Source organism: Spermophilus citellus (assembly GCF_964194105.1).
Source record: "Spermophilus citellus genome assembly, chromosome: 11".
NCBI lineage: Eukaryota > Metazoa > Chordata > Mammalia > Rodentia > Sciuridae > Spermophilus > Spermophilus citellus.
In genome coordinates, this window is record NC_138192.1 from 27,301,126 (window position 1) to 27,323,401 (window position 22,276).

The 22,276-nt window shown below is 41.8% G+C and overlaps 2 protein-coding genes across 11 annotated transcripts in view; one reads left to right on the forward strand and one right to left on the reverse strand.

Moving 5' to 3' along the window:
- Positions 1-22,276, forward strand: part of STEAP3 (STEAP3 metalloreductase) — an 85,029-nt gene that overhangs the window by 60,637 nt on the left and 2,116 nt on the right. The window contains exon 6 of one of the 4 annotated variants that reach the window (XR_014017963.1): positions 15,279-15,297. The exons of 2 other annotated variants lie outside the window; for them this stretch is intronic. Coding sequence is in view for 1 of the 2 variants with exons in the window: in XM_081260777.1 (XP_081116903.1) it covers positions 15,279-15,288 (10 nt within the window). In the remaining variant the exon portion in view is untranslated. Of the gene's footprint in view, positions 1-15,278; positions 15,812-22,276 lie in introns of those variants that run through there. One more of the 4 variants, XM_081260777.1, reaches the window with a different exon arrangement.
- The window catches only part of LOC308630591 (UPF0538 protein C2orf76 homolog), a gene marked incomplete at its 5' end in the record, with an annotated part of 90,612 nt that overhangs the window by 14,875 nt on the left and 53,461 nt on the right, over positions 1-22,276 (reverse strand). For 3 of the 7 annotated variants that reach the window (XM_081260793.1, XM_081260796.1, XM_081260795.1), the window contains one exon: positions 15,882-16,056. The exons of the other annotated variants lie outside the window; for them this stretch is intronic. In XM_081260793.1, coding sequence (XP_081116919.1) covers positions 15,980-16,056 — 77 coding nt within the window. In that variant the 3' untranslated portion in view covers positions 15,882-15,979. Of the gene's footprint in view, positions 1-15,881; positions 16,057-22,276 lie in introns of those variants that run through there. 7 annotated transcript variants of the gene reach the window in all.

Genomic DNA, 22,276 nt, shown 5'->3' on the forward strand with positions numbered 1-22,276 from the left:
CTCTTAAAAAAAAAAAAAAGTTCTACAGGAACAATCCAGGAAGTTCAACCTCTGGCTAACAGGAATGTTTATTACAGAGAAGAAAAAAATCATCAAAGAACCTCAACAAGAAAACTTCCTCAAACTGAAACCCCTGTTTCCAGAGTGAAAGGGATCACTAAATATTAAGTTCAAAGCCTGAAAACACCCCCTCACTGAAGTATACTTCAGTACCCAGGAAAAAGAGAATATCCTAAAAGTTTTTAGGGAGAAAAACTTGTGTATATACAAGGAAATGAAACTGGAATAGCTGTGGCTACCTCAGCTGCTTCCTGTAAGCAATGGGCCAGGCCTTCCACCTCAAATTCAACACTCACCAAAAGTGTCCAAGAGGAACACACATTTCAAATATGTAGCTTCCATGTGTTCATTCTTAGGAAACAACTAGAAACTAGATCACAGTGAGTCAGTGAAACAAGGCAGCCAAAAATGCAGGACTCTGGAAACCAGAAGCCAAACAAGGAAGAGAAGCCCCAAGATAAGGGCGACACAAAGTCCCAGGGCAGCCTGGTCTTCCAGCAGACCAAAGGACCAACCCATCCAAATGGGAACACACAGATGTTTCAGAAAAGGGGGTAGGTGGTGTCTGACAGGCTTCAATAGCTGGGGATGGGGATGGGGGTAACAAAAGTCTTATGACCAGTCTCCTGGGACAAGCTTGTGTAAGTACAGCAACAACTATGCAAGTGAGGGGGAAAGCTTATTTTTTAAATGTCCAAGAAAAGGCACAACTATAACCTGTAAACACTGACTGTTAACTGAAAACCTTCACAATGTAGGGTGAGAGCAGGGGACAGGCCTATGAAAAGAGTGTGGGCTAAATCTTCACCCATCATAACAGGAAGTCAACAGGTTCCTCCTGGAATGGACAAGTCAAGCAATGGGAAAGTATCAGGTAAAATATGGAGAAAGCAGAAGAAACTGCTAAGAGAGTATAAAATAGTTGCTTTGGAACCCTGAAACCAGGGAAAGGAGTTAAGTTAGTATTATTATTTTTGTAGTGCTAGGGAAGGAACCCAGGGCCTGGCACATGCTAGACAAGCACTCTACAGCTGAGCTATATACCCAGGCCCAGAAAAACCATTATATGAGACTTTCAGTCCTATTAGATTTTTAATTGGGTAAAAATGAAAAAGGTATATATTTTTTAATTCTTATAAAAGGGAGATAGATCCTTTTGATAATTTGGAAGTAGAAGTTTGTACTACTCACCATTTTTATTAAATTATTCTTTTTGTTCAAAAATGAATCCATGTGTATGTGTTACATTGCCCTCCCTTAACTACTAGGTTAGGCCAACTGGTACCTTGTATGTGAATTTGCAATTATAAACACATGTATGAAAGAAAATTCGCATTTTTTAAAAAAAAATCTGATTCCAAATTCCCATCTAATTTGTAATTCAATATGGGACATAATTGGCCTTCCCTATCCACCTGCACCTCCCCATTATACAAAGATCCTGGGGCAAAGTATTCCAGGGGACTCCTAGTGTTCAGTTCAGTTTCCCAGAGATGCCTGTCATCTCAATCCATAGGCTGCTCCCATGCTGAGCAGAGGCCTGGAGTCTTGGTCTGAGTGGGAGCAGCATAGGGGCAAATATTAAACCCCTCTGATGTTGGTCCACTTCCCCAGAATGCAGACACCCACCAATGGTGGACCCCACAGGCCTCCATCCCCTCCCAGCCTAAGGGAACTACACCAGCTCCCATCCCTCCTGTCCCTCCCCTCTACCTCAAGTCACTCAACAAAATCTCCCTGACTGGCTAAGACTTTCAGGCAAGACTCAATTTGCCTTCAAGCTGCTTTAGCTTTCAACCCTACAAGCACCCCTGGGCTAGGACACCAAAGAGCCTAACTTCTTGCAAAGATAGGAAGAGAGAAGGCAGAAAACCACATGCAAATTGTTGTCTCATAAGCTACTCTGCCCCCATGAACTGGGACCCAGAAGAAGATCAGTACCAGGAACTTGCCCAGCAGGTCCCAATACATTCCTGCCAAGTACTGGGAACTTGAGACTGTAGAATGTGTACTAGGGAAGGGGAGTCCTCTTCAACCCAGGATGCTAAGAATTTGGAAGACAGGGACCTGGGAGGAGTTTGCATACTGTGTTCTGCACCTACCACAAATAAGCCTTCTGTGATTCTCCTTTTTAGCTTCTATGTTTTGTTTTACACTTAACCTTGTTTTCTCCCCAGCATCTTAATCTAGAAGCATCTGTAGCTGTGGAGTATGCATTAAAGAGCTTCATGGCATTGCCAGGACTGGGACTGAAGCTACATACCAAAGGACCCTCCAAAACTGTAATGAGACCCTGCCATCTCAGACTTATTCTCAGGTTCTGCTCCTAGCCTCAACTCAATCCTCTGCCTATAATAGTTCTATATCATGCCCAGAGTCAAGCAGAACCAGGCAGAAAACCTAGGGAGGCACTATTTTGCACTCTGACAGATTAGTTTTTACTGTGTTCATGACCTAAAATGAAATTGCTTGATTTTTACATCAAGAAACAGACACAAAGTTTTATGAACTTATGTACTATGCAAAGAGTTAATGGCATTGCCTGATCTCATATGAAAATGTCCAGTCTTCAGGAGAAAAGAGGAACATCTCTAAGTCCTATGTCCCTGCAGTGGGAGTCACTCTGCTCCCAAAGCTCTGGCCACTGCTTGAAGGCTTACTTTGCTTGTGCAAAAAGACAGCTCCCAAGCCCCTCTGCCACTGCGCAGAATACATTCTGCAATTGGTTTGGGACAGAATTTATTTAAGCATCTCATCCCGGCCAAACAAAGCAAGCTGCATATAATGCAGTGTATTTGGAAGCATTTAGCAAAAGATCTATTAAAATTTGCTCACTGCCTTTCAATCCTCAGCTTTAAAAAATAATCCTCAACAAATAAGCAGGGGCATTGTCTGAAGTGTTAACACGTTATTGGTACTCTACAAATAAGTAAGACGATAGAGGTACAATGACTACAGTAAGGTATTGGATTTGAAGTAATTAGGCACTGACTTAAATAAGATTTTAGGCAGTAGCAAGCTGCGATGGCTTTAGAGCACTAGTACAACATGTCACACCATTTATAAGCTGAAGGCTTTGACTTTTAGCTTAAGGACTGACTTGCAGGTTGACAAACCTACCCTACCATGCACTGTCATGAACAAATGACTCACCATCTCTGCCACCCTGTCCTCCAGGCCTCGGCAGACTCTGCTGCCACCTGGTGGTTGAAGTTGGAACAAGAGGGTGAGTCCAGAGCGGATTTCACTCCACCTGACCTCATTGCCTGGACTCTATTCTACAAAGAATATTGGCTAAAACTCCAGGAAAGTTGTCATATTGGAGGAACAGCCAATTTACACTATCTGTAGGTTAAAAGCTAAGCATTTGTTGGCTGGTGCTTGGGCAGGTATCTGGAAAATTCAGGCTGCAAAACCAGTCTTTGCAAGACTTTTTTTCCCAAAGAGTCTATCTGGACTCCTCTGCACCCATTCATTCCTCCACTACACTCCATAGTGGTTGAAGCAATATATGCCCCCAAATAAAGGGGTAGCGGGGCATGGTGGTGCATGCATGCAATCTCAATGACTAGGGAGGCTGAGGCAGGAGTTCAAAGTCAGCCTCAGAAATTTCGTGAGGTCCTAAAGCAATTCAGTGAGAACCTGTCTCCAAATAAAATATTTTAAAGGTCTGGAAATATGGCTCTGTGGTTAAGCACCACTGGGTTCAAACCCTGGCACCAAAATAAATAAATAAAGAGGTGACTTTATTCTTACAAAAAGGACATTTAATTTTTCTGCTGTTGTTAATGAGCCCATTAACAACTGGCAAACATTCCTAGCAGAAGAAGGGACATGTAAGAGAATCACTTGACAGGTAGCATGCTCCTGGTTATCCTCATCCAATAACAAGCCACCTCGGCAAAAGAAGGGGGAAGGGAAGGACTCTTGGAAAACAAAATAAGTCCTTCCCTGGGTCCCAAGAACATTGCTGGGCTATGTGGCAAAGCTGACAGGTAGATGAGAAAGAACTGTCAGGCAGCAGAATGCACCTGCCTGGTAGCAGAAGGCCTGTCTCCACTACAAATGTTCAATGTGAGCTATAGCTCAGCATCTAAATTTTCTGTGTGATGGGATTAATATTCTTTCTAAGCAACCTATTATTCTAGGAGGATCACAAGTTCAAAGCCAGTCTCAGCAACTTAGCAAGACCATGCCTCAAAATAAAAAATGAGGAGGACTTGAGGATGTAGCTCAGTGGTAGAGCACGCCTGGGTTCAATCTCAAGTACCAAAATAAAATTTTAAAAGGCCCCTCATTGCGATAAAAACTGTCCCCAAAATAGAGTACACACATGTTAGGCACCATGCTAAGTCATTTTGCTGTAGCTAGCCTCAGAACAACTCTGTGAGGTCACTGTTATCCCCATTTAATGGAGCAAGAAACCAAGTCCTGGAGAGGCTGGGCTGCCTGCCCAAGGTCAGACCTCTAAGCTAGCAACAGTGTGTGCAGGCTTTCAACCAGGGCTGTCTGATTCAGAGCCAGGGTTCTTTCCTCCTCATCACGCCTGCCTAAAGCAAACACACTAAGATAAATAATTCCAACCCATGCAAAAGCACACCATTTGCCTTTTCCAATTTGTATAATTTTAAATGTCATCGCAAGTTCACTTCTAGGTCACTTTTAAAACAAGCAACTTTGCTTTAAGGCAAGTGGGGAAAAAAATTCTGCTGTAATTTGTACGGTTGTAGAATCCACTGTTCAGTTTTCTACTCAGCTTTCCAGGGACAGTTCAAACAGAAACAAATGACAATGTAGGACACTTATCTTGCCTATTGTGAATAACCGCCATGGCGGGGATTTTTAGATTTTTTTTTTTTTTAACTAGCTGGTTAAAAAAAAAAAAAAAAGTCTTCACAAAGCCAGGATTGCCTCTGGGCATACACAGGAACTCAGCAGCAGAGAAGCAGTCAGACACGTGAAAGTGCAGGTGCCAGAGTACAACTGGATTCAGAACAATACAAACTAGCTTTTATCATGATTTTTAAATCTTATTTCCATAACTCTGAAACACAGGGCTGCTAACCCATTTATTCCAGAGCCCAGAATACATCAGTTTGCAAATCCAATGATTATAAATTTATCCAATGTACACAGATCTACTGCATGTACTGGGCTATTCAATGAGCTTCAAGAATCTGTAAAGTTTTGCTTTAAAATTCAAATACAGCTGGTTACTGTGGTGCATGCCTGTTATCCCATGACTCAGGAGGCTGAGGCAGGAGGGTTATAAGTTCCAGACCAGCCTGGGGGAATTTAGTGAGACCCTGTTTCAAAATAAAAATTAAAACGGCTGGAGATGTAGCTCAGTGGTAGAGTGCCCCTAGGTTCAACCCCCAGTAACCCCCCCCCCCCCGACACACACACAAATTAAATTCAATTTCAAAATCCAATAGGCCAGCATTCATCTAAGAGATATGCTGGTCTATTAAGGACCAGCCACTGTTCTATTCACTGGGAATGTGGTAATAGCAGAAGTCACAGCAGAAAAAGATTTTTTTTTTAATACTGGGAATTGAACCCAGGGGTACTTAACCACTGAACCATATCTCCAGCTCTTTTTAAAAATATTTTATTTAGAGGCAGGGTCTTGCTAAGTTGCTTACGGCCTCAATAAATTGCTGAGGTTGGCTATGAAGTCACAATCCTTCTGTCTCAGTCCCCCGATCCACTGGGATTATAGGCGTGCACCACTGCACCCAGCCAGAAAGACATTTTTAAAGAGTAACATAGAGTTAAAAGACCAGGAAATCCTGCAGGATGTGGGTGTTAGCTATTTCATATAAGGTGAGCAGGGAAGGCCTTTTTGATGGCATTTGAGCAGAGAGACACCTGACAGAAATGAGATGACAACTCATGTACATAGACAGGGAAAAGGCCTCACAAGCAGAAAGAAGAGCAAGTGCAAAGACCCCAAGGCGTGAGTGTTTAGTGTATACTGGGAGAAGACGAAGGCCAAGGTGCCCACTGTAGGGCAAGGGGAGATGCTACAAGATGAGGTCAGAGAGGTGGTAAGGGCCGGTCACCTAGGACCTTGTAAGCCTCAGCAAGAAACTGGCCTTGACTCTGGGTGAGAGTTTTGAGTGGAGGCAGGATGGGATCTGACTTATGTTCTGGAAGAAACACTCTGAGGGATGGGGGAGAACTGTAGTGGCGGGGGTGGAATGAAGAAGCCCAGTTAGAAAGCAAGCTTGACCATAACCCAGAGTGGGATGGTGGAGCCTCAGGCCAGGTGGTAATAGTGTCAAGGCTGGACACTGGGTAGACTTTGACAGTGGAGCCAATAGGTCTGGCTCATGGACTGGATGGGGCTCTAAGGTTTGGGGCCTGAACAGATGGAGGACTGCAGGTCATTTCCCTTCATAGGGAAGACTGAGGAAGGACCAGAGGCGGGCGTGGATGTTCAGCAGCTCAGTATTAGTGGATACTTAACAGCCACCTTCACAGAGACTTAGCGTAGCCAGATGGACACAGGGGAGAGATCTGGGCTCTGGTATGAAACAGGAGTCCACAGCATCTGGTTGTTATTCAAGGATGGAAGACTACATGAGGCTATCTAAGGAGTAGATTCAATTACAGGAGTCGGAGGATTTGGGGGTTGGTCCAGTGTTTAAAAGTTAAGAGATGAGGAAGAACCAGCAGGGGAAGTGAGGACTGGCCAGTGAAGCTAAGTGAAGAAAGTCTTTGCAAGAGGAAGGGTATCTTGGTTTTCTGCTGCTGTAACAGAATACCCAAGACTGGGTAATTTATAAAGAATAGAGGCTTATTTGGCTCATAGTTCCAAGTATAGCTAGTCCAAGAACATGGCCCCAGAATCTGCTTGGCATCTGGTGAGGGGCATTTTGCTGCATCATAACATGGCAGAAGGTAGCACACAGCAAGATAGAGCAAGCATGCTAGCCTAGTTCTCTCTTCCTCTTAGAAAGCCACTAACGCCATCATGGGGACACACCCTCATGATCCCACTTAACCCTAGTTACTTCCCAAGACCCCACCTCCAAAAAACATCAACATAATGGCTTTGGAGATTAAGTTTCTAACACATAAACTTTTGGGAGACACATTCAAGCCATAGCAAAGAGTATCCACTGATTCGGTCAAAAGCTGCTCAGGGGTGAAATACTTGAAGCATGTTCCTGTGACAACATGGGTGACTTTGGCAAGAGCTGTTTCAGTAGAGTGCCGGGGACGGAAGCCCAAATGGGAAGTTCAAGAGATCATGGAGGAGAAAATGGAACTAGGAATGTGAGGATAATTCTGCTAGGGACCTTTGCTGGGGGGTTAGGACAAAAGATGCTGCCTTGCATGTGCATGCTGGGGGAGGGTGGGGGAGGGGAAGCCCTCGATGCAGGAGAGCTGGAGTGGTGCTCATGTGTATCCAAGAGATGGTGGTCTCTGTGCACACATCAAGGCTAGATTTATAAACAGGCACAACCAATTTACCCAGTGGCTCAGGAAGGCAGACAGGGCACACAGGTGCCACCGCAAGAGGGGACACAGTGGTGGAGTAGGAACATGACATCTCCTGATGGCCTATACATACCCAGTGAAATAGGATGCAAGGATAATAGCTCAGAGTGAGAAGCAGAGGCTGATAGACGAAGGCACAGGAGAACCCAGGACAGGGAGACAGAACCAAGGAAAGACAGCACCACTGGGTGGCATCAGGAACCCCCTGGGGCTTAGTGGTTGCAACTGGAAGCACCACTTCAGCATCTTGGCCAGCTGATGTGTCCTTCTCCAGGCACGTACAACACCTCCAGGGCGGGCATGAGGAAGACGAAGAGCAGCAGAGGTGATCCTGGGGCAAGGGGAGGTCAGGAAGTGAGGTTCTACACAAGGGAATGACAAAGGACCAGAGACTCAGTTAGGTTAGGGGGAAGGAGAGTGAGAGGACAACCGGATGTGAGGAACCGCTGGAGGAGGGCCCAAAGGTGGAGGAAGGGGGAGATGGAGGCAGCAGGAGGAGAAGAGGCCTGATGCTGAGGCCATGCTGTGGATGAGGGTGTGGTCAAGGGAGGTGACCTAGGGAGCAGATGGCCAAGACGGAGGAGACGAGATGTCACAGTTGTCAGTGACCCAAGAGGTCCCAAGACACAATAAGGCCTGTCTATGTCCACCCTGAATTATAGCAGGAGTCTTGTCGAAGAGAGTGACAGAACCATCATCAAGTCCTAGGGAGGTGCCAGAAGAGTCTACAACAGTGTGGCGGGTGGGTGGAACGAGGTGTGTGGCATGATGATAGCCTAAGACTCAAAGCCAAGGCTTAGAACAGGAGGAAGGGGCAAGATCAGGATATCAAGTGAGGGGTGATTTCTGCCAAACAGAATTCAAACTGGCAGAATTGAGGATGACTGTCCCTGTCTTCCCAGCTCTGCCACGTCAGAAACGAGGGGAAGAAGCCCACCTCCCCCACACCCACGCCACTGGAGATGCTGGAAGCGCACAGTCCTCATCCCTGAGGAGAGTTCTTCTCAGCTCCACGAAAGAATCAGAGCCTTCGCCAGGCGTGGTGGCTCACACCTGTAATCCCAGTGACATGGGAGATGGAGGCAGGAGGATTGCAAGTTTGAGGCCAGTCTGAGCAAAATTGAGACCCTGTTTCAAAATTCAAAAAATAAATCAATAAAAGAGCCGAGGATGTAGCTCAGTGGTTGAACACTCCTGGGTTCAATCTCCACTACTAAAAATTAAAATAAAATAAATCAGAGCCTTTAGAGTACTCTGGTCACTGCTGGGATTGACGGGATTTGACTGATCACAGAATATCATCACCAGCGGTGGCGTTTTCCCTGTGTATTGAACTGAGTAGGAAGAAGGCCAAAATCAAAAGTGTGAGTCTCTCAGGTGGCATTCCCCAAACAGTCTGCCTCTACTTATTTCAAAGGAGTCACACGACATCCTTGGGGACACTAGATGGATTTCTCTTAACTTAAATCTTGCAGCCTATGAATGACTGATCATTTACTGAATCCTCTCAGGGAGTGCCACCAGAGCGGGACAGAGAAGGGTGGCTGCCCTTTAAAAAAATACCTTGTAACAGCAGCATGACACACCTCCTGGATGTTTCTTTTAAGTCATTACACGTTATATGATCCTCTCACTGAGTAATGATCAAAAAATGAGTCTCCAAAGGCCATTATCTAAACTCTCATGTCCGTATTCTAACCCAAAATGCACATTTGGGGATGGGAGGGATGGATCTCAGGTCTGCTTCATTGAATAAATGTGTCTCCCTTGATGGAAAGAAATGACAAGGCTGTGCCTTCCTCCTCCACACCCATGCCACTGGAAACACTGGAAGCGCACAGTGGGTTTAATGCTGTGGGGTCACCTTGAGACATGGGAACTTTCCAGAGTGCTTTCCAGAGCCCCCCATCCCCTGCCAGGATGGTGGAGTTCAAGATATTAACCTCAAACCCATTCATTACCTTCACGAGTCTGATTTATCAGGAAAGTTTCTGAGTAAAATAAGGCAAAGCCCGAGCAACCATCATCAGCACTCAGCTCCCAACACGCATGTGCGCACACAGTGATAAAAAGATGAGTCCAGTCCTTGGACACTGCTGTACCAGGACCCCTCTGCTCACCAAAGAAATGGTCCAGCAATTTCAGACACTAAAATCACACACACATACACACCTTAGCAGAAACAAGGAAGCTCCACACCTCTCTCTCTTTCCTGTCTTCAGCAATCAGCAGCCATTTCCCAAAGGGGTCCAGGCCAAGCCACTCCCCAGCGCATCTCATATGGGGGGCATCATTGTTCTCCTGCCTGTGTCTGGAGCAGGAAGAAAAAGAAGGGAAGCAAGCACACTTGCCGTGGCCGGAAACTTCCTCCGCCTGCCTAGTCAGGGCCTGCACCTACCTTCCTGTGGCCCAGGAAGCCAGCACAGGTTTTCTGCAACCGAGAAGCACAAAAATGCATGCAAAGGTGCCAGGCCACACAAACGGGAGCTGTCTCTTGGTGCCTGGAGACAACCTTCCTACCATGCCTCTCCAATGCCCCAGACCCCAAGTTTTCAAAGAGTGGCAGAAAGTGGAGTTTGAAGCCAGAATAAAGAAACCTTTCTTTGACTTAACATGTTAGGGGCTGACCATCGGGGAGAGTCAGAGTTCTCTGCTCAGAAGCAAAGTGGATGCTGAGCACTGTCCTGCTCTCTGTGAGCACACAAGTCAGGTAAGGAGTGCTCACTCTGTGCCAGGCCTGTCTATCAAGTGCCTCGCAGGCAATGTCTCATTTAATCCCCAAACCCAGTGAGTGGTCTTGTCTTCTCCATGGGGAATCCAGGCTTCCCCAGGGCTCGACCACAGGTCTATCTGAGAACGGAATGAACAGCACCCTGGCACACAGTGACAACTGGAAAAAGAGAAGACTTCTCATATTTCAGATTATGACAATTGTGGGGCATGATGGTGCACACCTGTAATCCCAGGGGCTCAGGAGGCTGAGGCAGGAGGATCTTAACTTCAAAGCCAGCCTCATCAATTTAGCAAGGTGCTAAGCAACTCAGTGAGACCTTGTCTCTAAATAAAATACAAAGAGGGTCTGGGAATGTGGCTCAGTGGTTAAGTGCTCCTGGGTTCAATTCCTAGTACCAAAAAAAAAAAAAAAAAAAAAAAACCAGATTATGCCAATCCTTTATATCCACACACAGGGAAGTTTTGAAAGGAGATCTCTTTATGTTGCCCAGGTTGGTCTTGATCTTGGGTTCAAGTGGTCATCCTGCCTCAGCTTCCCAAGTACTGGTATTATAGGTGTGCAGCACCATACCTAATTCATACCTACATATCTAAATAATAATATATGTGGAGAAGAACATCTGAAAATATATAATCAAGCTATGGAATGGAGAAACTTTTGAGAAAGAGGATTTTCACCTCTAAGTTGGTTATTATTTTTTTTTTTGAGAGAGAGAGAGAGAGAGATTTTTAATATTTATTTTTCAGTTTTCAGTGGACACAACATCTGTATTTTGTTTGTATGTGGTGCTGAGGATCGAACCCAGTGCCCCACGCATGCCAGGCGAATGCGTTACTGCTTGAGCCACATCCCCAGCCCAAAGTTGGTTATTTTTAACAAGCAAATATAACTTAAAATATCAAAAAGATCAGAAACACTAAAAATGCAAACAATCTAGATACAAATATGCCAAAAAAATATTCATGGCAATTGCCTGCTCGTTTTTTTTCCTGATTCTTTTGATTTCTATGTACACATCAGGCTTGTTTTTATTAATTTTGGACACAAATACATTCTCCTGATAAAGTTAAACATCATAGCAAGGCTTCCTACCACCCCACCTCCCAATCCTATTCTCCCCACCAAAGGAGTCACTGTCATAAGTTCGGTGTGTACTCTTGTGTGGACATGTATCTCATTGTGTATATTCATGCTCACATGTATTATGGCTGCAAGCAAAATTCCATAGACTGGATGGTTTATAAACAACAGAAACTTATTTCTCACGTTTCTGGAGGATAGGAAGTCTAAGAAGGTGGCACTGGCAAATTCAGGATCCAAAATGGGCTAGTCCTCATGGAGAACCAACTTCCCACCCTAACCTCACATTTGGACCATAACAACATACATTTCTATATGCATGTATTTACCATTCTGTGCTTTCTCTTAAACAGAGAAATCACATTTTATGAGTCCCTCTGTCATTTTATCCATCAATATCTCAAGGTCCATGACAGTGAATGACCTGAATGTCCTTCATTGTTTTAGATTAGAAACCCAGACACATGCATGGCATAGTTTGTTTAACCTCTCTTAGTAATATCATCTAGGTTGTCTCAGTGTTTTTGTAACACATAGTGAATTCCCTTATAAATGCCTCCTTCTGCAGTCATAAGAGGGTTTCTTTGGAATAAATCCTAAACACTGGATCTGCTGGGTCAATATAACACACATACCTGTTATTTCAATGGATAGCATACCAAATTGCTTGCCTAAGTGACGGTGTGCAATTCATGCCCCCCGGCAGTGCAGACACAACAACGCTGCCAACGCTTACTGCCAAACCCTTCACTTTTTGTCAATTTGATAATTGAAAATGTTACCCTGTACTTCAATGTGAATTTCCTGAAAAAACGGGATGTGCGTCTTTCTACATATCTGTAAGGACTGTTTCCTTTTATATGAATTTCTTTGTACGATACATTTGTTCTTCTGTTATATGCTTGTCCATTCTCAAGGATTTGTCAGAGTTCTTCATAGATTCCAGAAATCAATCCTTTGTCTGTTTGTATGTGTGCAAGTAGTTTCTCCAAATCTTTACTTGTCTTTCAGCCTTTGTGATTTTTTCAATCTAGTTTTTCAAATATGGAAAATTACAGCAGTCACATCTTGTGTTTTGAGAAGGCCTTCTCTATCCCAAGGTTCTGACATACTCCATATTGTAATGAGCTCATCATTTTTTTCCTGTTTCTTTAATCTGTCTGAAATGTTAGGGAATGACATGAAGTAGGGCCCTCTACCTGTCTATGCCTAGCTGTGTGCCAAGTGGTTTTCTTTTCTCCAGTGATTCAAATGCTACTCTTATTATAAATTGTTGCCATACACAGTGGTCAGTTTCTATCCTCTATTCTGTTGATCTTTTTTAATTAATTTTTTAATTTTGTTTGAATTAATTAGTTACACATGATAGTAGAATGCATTTATGCATTTTGATATATCAAACATAGATGGGGGTATAATTTCTGATTTCTGATTATACATGTTATACAATCACATTGCTCTGTTTCTCTATCATTACCAAGCTCTTTGGATTACTATAAATTTAAACATATATTGTGACCTCTAAGCAACACCCCACCCCACCCCACCCTACTTTGTGTTTTTCCAAATCGATCTTGGATATTCTTGCACATTTCGTTTTCCAAATGAACTCTCGAGTTCATTTGTCAAATTCCATGATAAAGTTCCTTTGGGATTTTGATTAAGATCACACTAAATTGCAGGTTAGGTACAATTCTATATCTTTATATCTTCCATTTATGAACATGTAGTATCTCCCTCTCTCTCTCTCTCTATTTAGGTCATTTATAGCCCTCTAATAACACTTGATAGCTTTTGCGAACAATTCATTTTAGGTTCATTATCTAGTGCTCCTGAAGTCTCCAAGTTCTAATAACTTGTCCCTTGATCCTCTCGCAATCATGCTGTCTGCAAACGATTGCTTTGTCTCCACCTTTCCCACCTGCGGTTCTTATTATTTTTCTTACTGGCCATAACGAGACCCAGAGAACAACACTGAGTGGCATCAGCAGTATTGGCCACCCTTGTCCTATTGTATTTAATAGATTTAATAACCACTTCTCCATTAAGTAAGTCTTCTATGCATAGAACTTGATCAAGCTAAAGGCATTTCTATCCATTGCTAATATGTATTCATGCATGGAGACAAATATCATTAAATGCTTTTTTATGAAGACAAGCATAATTTTTTTCTCCTTAAATCTATAGATTTTATATATTACATAGGTAGGTTTTCTAAGTTTGAACTAGTCTTCCATTCCTGGTAAAAGTTCTTTTTGTCATAACATATTTTAAGACTCTGTTTACAAGTAAAACATATATATCTTTCATAATAAGGAAAATACACACCATTTAAAAGGCTTTTGATATACACACACAGAAATTTTTGCATTATTTCTTAGAAATAAAATATACAGGTAAAGAATGCTTAATGTCACATAAAAAGAAAAGATCATATGTAAACTGAGTATCTGCAAAATGAAAAAATAATATATTTGAACTTGATCTACTTACTGAGTTCCTGTTTGAGTTAATGCTGTCACCATCAATCCAGCCACTCACTCCAGCAAGTCACTTAGTCTCCACTCCTCCCTCCCCACTGTCCACAGGTAGGAACTCACCAAGTCCCAAACTTCCCAGGTCACTCTACCTTACATCCTGGCCATGGGCTGGAACAAGCAAGGTAAGAATTTTAAGCAGACTTGGCTCCAGTCCTCCCCATCGCCAATTTCTCATCTATAAATAGACACAACGCTATCACTTTTGGAGAGCTGTGGTTAAAGTTAAGTGTGTAGTTAACGTGTTAAGTACTGGCCACCATGTTTGCTCTCATGCATGATCCAATGTGAGCACTCTCAAGATCATCTCCTCTCCTCAACTCGCCCTCTGTACTGATCCTAGGCCAGGCCCTCCAGTCTTCACCTTGTCTGTGACAACTGTCTTCTAGTCTTTCTGATTCTGTCACCAAAGCTCACTTTGCTTTTTTTTGTTATTGTTGTTGTTTTTTCTTTTCCCAATATTGGGATTGAACCCAGTGGCGCTTTACCTCTGAGCTACATCCCTAGCCCTTTTCATTTTTTATTTTGAAGCAGGGTCTCACTAATGTGCCCAAGTTGATCTTGAACTTGTAATCCTCCTGACTCGGCTTCCCTGGTAGCTGAGACAACAGGCAGGTACTGCCATGACCAGCCCGAAACTCACTTTATAAAATTAAAAACTGAATCATGTAATTTAGCTGTTTAAATTTTGCCTTGGCTTCCAACTACCCACCAGATAAAGTTCTAAGTTCTCTGCATCACTTGAAAGGCAACTTAGAGAGAAAATGGGAGTAATTTTAGAGCTAAATCTTTCTAGGAGATCCCATGAGACACATGCTGGCTGAGAGGCCCCCACAGAATTACTTCTGCTCAGACACTGTCCCTGTCATCAGCCACTCAGGAACCAACCATATTACATTATTTTGAAAGAATGTATCTTCCAGGATGTAGACTTGTTTCTGAACACTTTGAGAAGTACAAATATCTGGCTACCTCCTCTCTGCAAATAAATTGCCTTTGGATGAATTAGAGTTTGCTGTAATGAAAGTCAGAAAACACAGCTCAGAAAAATAAAAAAATTCCAGCAATGTTATTTGTACAAACCTAGATAACTGTTATGGTTTGGATATGAAGTATCCCCCCAAAATTCACGTTAGGCAATGCAGGAAGGTTCATAATATTTGAAGGTGAAATGATTAGATTGTAAGAGCTGTAACTGAATCAGTGGTTTAATCCACTTGATAGATTAATAATTTGAAAGGACGTCTGTACAAGGGGGTAACTGTACGAAGGTGGAGTGTAACTGGAGGAAGCAGGTCACTGCAGGCTGCCCTCGAAATTACATTTTAGCCCTGGCACCTTATTCCCTCTGCTTCCAGGTGGCTGTGAGCTGAGCAGCTTTCCTCCACCACGCTCTTCCGCCATGATGTTCTGCCTCACCTCAAGTCTGCCGTGGAGTTGGCCAACCAATTTCACCTCTGAAACTGTGAGCCCAAAGTAAACTTTTTTATCCCCTCCAAGTTGTTCTCATCAGGTATTTTAGTTACATCAACAAAAGCTGACTAACACAATGTCTAAAAAAGGAAAGTGACCCTCTTACATCATAAGACCTCTGTCATGTAAACACCATTCAATGTCATTTGTGGCGGGAACATCATACACTCCCTGACCTAGAAGATGGCACCACAGTCCTAAGAGCCTCTTCCCATCTCTGGCAGCCAAAGACAGTCACAGCTGTGCTAGCCAGAAACTATGGAAAAAATATAAAATAAACAGTATGACCTTGATCTTCTCTTTTTAAAGGACCCAACATGCAAACCACTAAAAGAATCACTAATTCAATAACAATTTTTTTCACTTAAAAAAATCACATTTTTCTCATATTATCAAAAGAAGGAAGGAAGGAAGGAAGGAAGGAAGTCCAGTCTGGCTAAAGAGAGAGAAATCACCAAATTTCAGTTCAAATAGCAGAGCCTGGGATTAATTTTTAAAGATTTATTTGTCAATTTCAAAAACTCACTAGTGGAATAAAGAGCTTAATACAGGTATGCAAAGAGGAAGCCCCGAGGTGAGCCGTTGTTCACCAGGATGAAACGGGATCAGCTTTGTAGTTCTTATAATCTTCTTCACAGAAGAATGCAATTTCTGTTTCGCTGGCTGAAAAAAGAGAAACAGAAAATGGAAAAGAGATTTTAATGTAAAACTAAATTTTAAACAAGTATGGAAATCCATATTACTTTGGTTTGGCATTTTGGAATGGTTTCAGACGCCTGCAATGAAAAATATCAGTTAGTTGTTGGGTGATACAATACGATTCACCAAATCAGCAAGAAGTTTTAAGTGTAGTTGTAAGAATCTAAAAATCAAATAATTAAAATAAAATAAAATCAAATAAAAATCAAATAATTTAAAAGTCAAAAGAAAAATAACCTGCAAAATTAAAATCCAGAGTTAACACAAGAATTAAGATTTTTCAGAAAATCATGAAATCGCTTATTTATAGTCTTCTTTGCAGTCCTGGAAACTAACAAACCTTGATATTTTTTCCAATATGCTACTCAGTTCCTGAGGGGGGAGGGACTCTCTCCCCTCCCTGAAATTAGCCCGTAGGTATAATAATTTAATAGTTAGAGGATCAGTAGAATATTTTACAGATCACTTTACATTCTCCCTCATGACCCATCAAAATATGTGTCTGAAGAAGTTAATTTTTTGCCCTGCTTATGATTAATTCATGAGGCTTCAACAATATGCAAAGTGAAAGACACAAATTGGCTTCTACCGCAATACCTTCAAATACCTCTAATTATTCACTGGGGAGATGGCACAGCTAAAGGACCCACAAAGGTTCAGAGCAGTCACAATTCTTTCAACCTAGCAGGTCAAGGACTCCATCTTCTAAAACAATAAGTCAGCAACATTATTAATTCAGACTGGAGACAAATCTGATGGAAAGCCTTCCAATTTATTAAACATGCGATTCTTTAAGGTGTTGCGCCAACAAGTTCCACATTGGTTTTTTAAATTAAACCAGAAGTTAATACAGTCTGCTTGGCTTTTACAGAAAGAGCAAAAGGGCCTTTGGAATCCTGAGGAGAAAACAGAAGAGATTATTTGTAATGAATACTGAGTATGCAATTAACATATACTCTAAAAACAGGCAAGTAAAACTCTTCAAGCCAAATAAATATGATGATAAGAAGGGAGCCATGGATTACCACTGGTGTGTGGTTTACAGCTCTAATCTCATCATTAGAATTTATCACAAAAGAATGAAATTAACGAGATTAGCATGTCATCTCATTAAAAATGTTTTTACCATTTGCAAGAATATCAAATGTAGTCTTTCTCCATCATAAGCTACTGTGCTCACTATAGAAGACAAACACATGTTCGGAGAAAAAAACAAAATGATGTTTTCAGTGCCTACTATGTCTTCAGATTAAATTTAATCTGAGTGGATGAAAATCAGATCACAAACTCTTACCCCAGTGAGACTGTGGGGGAGACATCAGAGAGAATGGGAACCAATGAGGAGGGGCTGTAAACAGAGGCACCCTGAGCAAACAGGTAAGTGTACAGGACAATTTTACAAGAAAGAGCATTTAAAAGAATGGGGAAGAGGCTCCACACTTGAAATCAGCAACATATTGAAAAGGGGGCATCAGAAAATTCAATATTCAAAGAAGATATTTGGAGAGCTATCTTTTTAACAAAAAGCTCAATGGGTTTCCTTTTTGAAAGGAGGTGTGCTCAGAGGTAGATGTAGGTAATTTGCAATAATGGAGAATGAACAAGAGGGACTCTCTTCCTGAAAATCATAGAGTGAGGCTTTATCTGTAATGTGCTATTTACACATGGAACTTTACACAGTTTTTGCCCGGCCAGCACTTGGCTCAAGCCACGCTCCCTGTAATTACAATTTTCACTTACTGCAGTTGACATTTATCTGTACTCCTTTTGAGAAGCTAATATGTCACGCAGATCTGCAGTACAGGAAGAGCAGGTTCAGAATAAGCTGACAGAAAGCAAAGACTGACAATGCAGTTTTGTTGCGATGAGTCTAATTAACTTAGAGAGCGACTTGTTATTTATATAAAGTATTGAGGCCATCTCTCATAGGTGCCAAATGAAATCATCCAGGGTAATGATTTTATTTTCATATGAGTCTGTTCTTTTTTCAACAAAGCTAGGTTGACAAATGGGTTAATCTCAAATATTCAAGGTGATTAAAAAAATGCTCACCCTTATATTGGAAAACATACACATTCCAAGTTTCTCTGAAATCCAAAAAATGTAAAACAAAATGGATTTTAAAACTTCATTGACAGAAGTAGTAATGCTTTTAAATCCATTGAAAATATTAGAGAATGATTTCCTGGATGTAATACTGCAAATTGATTTGCTGATTTAAGTGAAAACAAGTTACAAATGATTTTCAAGACCTTTACACAATGGCTCTTTTCACTATTATCCCTTACACTCCTGCTGCCCAAATTCTATTTAAAATGGCTTCTTTAAAAATGGTGGGGGAAGAACCCTCAGGAAGTCTAGCATGTGCCGGTCCCCTCGGGCACCTGGTTTTAAATTAAATGTGCTGCAGGCGGCAGTGCGGTCAGGTGCAGAGCGCCTTGGCATGGGAATCTGAAATGAATGTGCAATCTAAAATCCAATAAATACATCGCCACTTCATCCCTTCGTCTTACTATCAAATGAAATCAAGTCAGAGCCCTCCAAATGCATTTGTGGATCAGTTTAATACTGATGTTCTAGTTTAATGAAATGAACACAAGTCAGGACATCTGAACTTTGGCTATGAAATTAACAATTATATAATGCTTCCTAACGGGTCAGACAGACAGGCAGGTGCACGCGCGCGTACACACACACACACACACACACACACCATTTAACAGGAAAATAGTTAACAATGACTTGAAAACAAGAAAAAACAATTTTAAGTTAAATGCAATGTTTTTTAACTCCTTCACTATCTCAGTGAACTTATCTACTGACAAGGATTCGCTGCTTGCTTTTTAAGCCTAAAGCTGGTTGGCCCTAAAGTAGTATAAGGGTCAGCCCCTGTGGGCTAGGGAAAGGAAACCAAGAAGTGTGCACTGCCTTTGTGGTGTGATCAGGACAAGCTGTCATGTGACAATCACTGCAGATTTTTAAAAATTATACACACACACACACAGGTGTGTGTGTGTGTGTGTGTGTGCGCGCGCGCGTGCGTGTGTGTGTGTGTGTGTGTGTGTACTTAAAGGAGATTCATGGGGCAATCTGAGACCAAATCTGAAACAAAGTTTCACCCTCTGTCCTGCTCTAGGAATCTACCATATCTTTCCAAACTCCACAAAACCCCAATCTACAAATCAAAGAGATGCTCTGAGTTGAGTTCTATTTCAAAGTTTTCACCAAAGAAGCTCACAATCCAGTAAAGAGAGCAACTCCTGTGCTCTTATTGTCATACCTGCTTCAAATGTGTTTTGGATCAACTGGTAAGAGATACCAAACTACAGACCTAAGAAAACAAATGGTAAAAACTGACTGGACTGACTGAGCATGTGCCTGAAATTTCCATAGCGGCAAGAGGAAAGTAAAATGGGAAGTACAGTCATACACACAGTGGAATATTATTCAGGCATAAAAGGGTGAAATCCTGTCATTTGTGGCGACATGGATGGAATTGGAGGACATTATGTTAAGGGAAATAAGCCAGGGACAGAAAGAATAGGCAGACAAATACTACATATTCTTACATGTGGAAGCTAAAGAATGTTTTTATAGAATTAGAGAGTAAAACTGGGAGGGAAATAGGTTAGGGAGAGATTGATCAATGGGTATAAAGTTAGTTAGGTAGATGGAATAAGTTCTAATGTGCTAAGCCCAGTATGTTGACTGCAGTTAACAATAATTTATTGTATATTCCAAAATGGCCTGAAGAAAGGATTTTGAATGTTCCCACCCAAAGAAGCCATAAATGTCGGAGGTGATAGATGTGCTAATTACCCTGATTTGATCATTACACGTTATACATATGTATCAAAATATTCATTTTTACCACCAATATGTACAATTATTGTCAAAGATAATTTTTAAAAATTTAAAAAATAAATAGAAGCCAGGGAAGAACAATCTGTGCAGTGCATTCTGACTCCTTGTTCTGAAATCACTGATTTCTAAGCAAGTCAACTGTTACAATGAACATTGCTGTTATAATGTCAGCATGAAGAGGAGCCACTTAGGGTTCTGTCAAAGAAAAAAATGAGGACGCCTCAAGATAGGGAAAAGGCCCAAACCTTAAGGAAGCACAAGTCAAACATGATCCTGATAAAGAAGCAGGAAGAAAAGAAACCTGTTTTAGCCACATGGAGGAGAAAACCAGAGATGTGATGCACAGGACCAGGTTCTAGTCGGGGATAGATGACAGGAGCAAAATGAAAACAAACCACGAGGGAGTTTTGGAATTATTACAGGGACTGGCTTGACAACAACTCTTTCCTCAAATAAGTGCATACAGTCTGGACTACTGTAACTTGCTTTAAAACATTTCCAAGAAAACACAACTGGCTTGAGAAGAATTTCTCTGCCACAATTTCTTTCTTATACCAGAGTGGATTCAAAAGATAAATAGTAGTGGGATGCAGCAAAATGAAAGAGATAAAATATCTCCCACCCTACAACTTACATGCAATTTATTACTTAGAAAAATTAATCCATAAACTATTGTTAAAAACAAGTTAAAAATTTTTCTATCTTAAACAACACTTCTAGGTAAAATTCTCCTCTCTCTTCCTTCCACAAAGGAAATCATTTTTATTTATGTATTTCTGCACCAGGGTAAGACGTGGACTATACAATGGGGATCTGTGGTGCAGATGAAAGACTCTGAAAGCAAGTTTCCCCCCTAATTTCCCCCTCCCAGCCTTCTTTCCCTTTCATGACTCCTGCAGAAGAGTCATAATGATAAATTTGTTACACTGGCATTATTCCCATGGCAACTGGCTGTGATAGCAGAGTGACAGCTCTCCAGCAAGATCAAGTGGTGAAAAGAGAGAGAGGGATGACTTCGAATTTTTCTCTTAAACCTCTTAGAAACCTAATCAGACACAGCACGGAGGGAGGGAGGGAAAATTCCCTAGAAAAATCACATACTTCAAGTATCACGGTTTTTATTTCTTTGTGGTTTTGGTGTGGTACTTGGGATTAAAGTCGGGCCTACACATGCTAGGAGAGTGTTCTCCCACTGAGCTACATCCCCAGGCCTTTTTATTTCATTTTTAGAGAGAGTCTCAGTACATTTCCCAGACTGGCCTTGAACTTGAGACCTTCCCGCCTCAGCTTCCCAAGCAGCTGTGATCGCAGTTGTGCACCTCCATGCCTGACTCTCAATTATCATTTTTTGCAACTCAATTCCTTACTTAGAATTTTCTGTTGCTCTCTGGGGATCCTCATTTCTTTGCCTGGGTACCACCTTGGCTTGCTGTCAGGAGGACAGCAACAAGCTGCTAGGAAATAGCAGAGGAAACAGCTCCTGGCAGGGACTGAAGTCGCGCCATGGCCAAGGCCACTGCTCTGCCTGGGTCTCAGGGGCAGTCTGTTCCCCATACCACCCTGACCCAAGTGGAGAGACCACGAAAAGGATCTGAATCTGATCAAAGTCCTGTGGCCTGAAAACAAGAATGACAAAAAGAGGGATTTGATTCTCACTTTTAAAGATGGTTCGTTACATAAGTCAGTCTGAAATAAATGAGAACGAGGCAAACTCTGTCCTAGCAAATTCAAAATAGCTGCCAAATGCCATCCTCAAAATGGGTTCCAAATAAAATAGTTATTTTGTAGGGCCTTTTCCATGCATTGTCCTGGACACCTTCATTCTTTTCAATCCGTATGAAACCTTCTGAAAGAGGTTTCATTATTCACATTTATACAGAAAACAAAACTGAAGTTCAGAGAGGCCTAGTGGCTTACAGAAGGTCACAAAGCAAGTGATTAGAGATTTATTATTCTTTTAAAAAACTGGTTCCTTAATTATAAGGAATACTTATAAACTGAAAAATTTTGCAAATCCCAATAATCATATTAAGATAATACAGAGAAGAAAGGAAAAACTCAGTTTACTGACGATACCACCACCCTGAGAAAGCATTTCTATAATTGTGGTATATGATCTTTTGTCTGTGTACAAATACAAACATGTCTATGGATACATTTCCAAATGATAATGGTACTGCACATTATTCTTTGCTATATAAAAATTCCTGTGTCAGTGATTCACAAACAGGGAAGGTAAAAGAGAACCCCACCATCCCTCTGAAGGCAGACCACAACCTCAGAGTCTGAAGAAGCACATATCTGATTTAGTAACAAACAC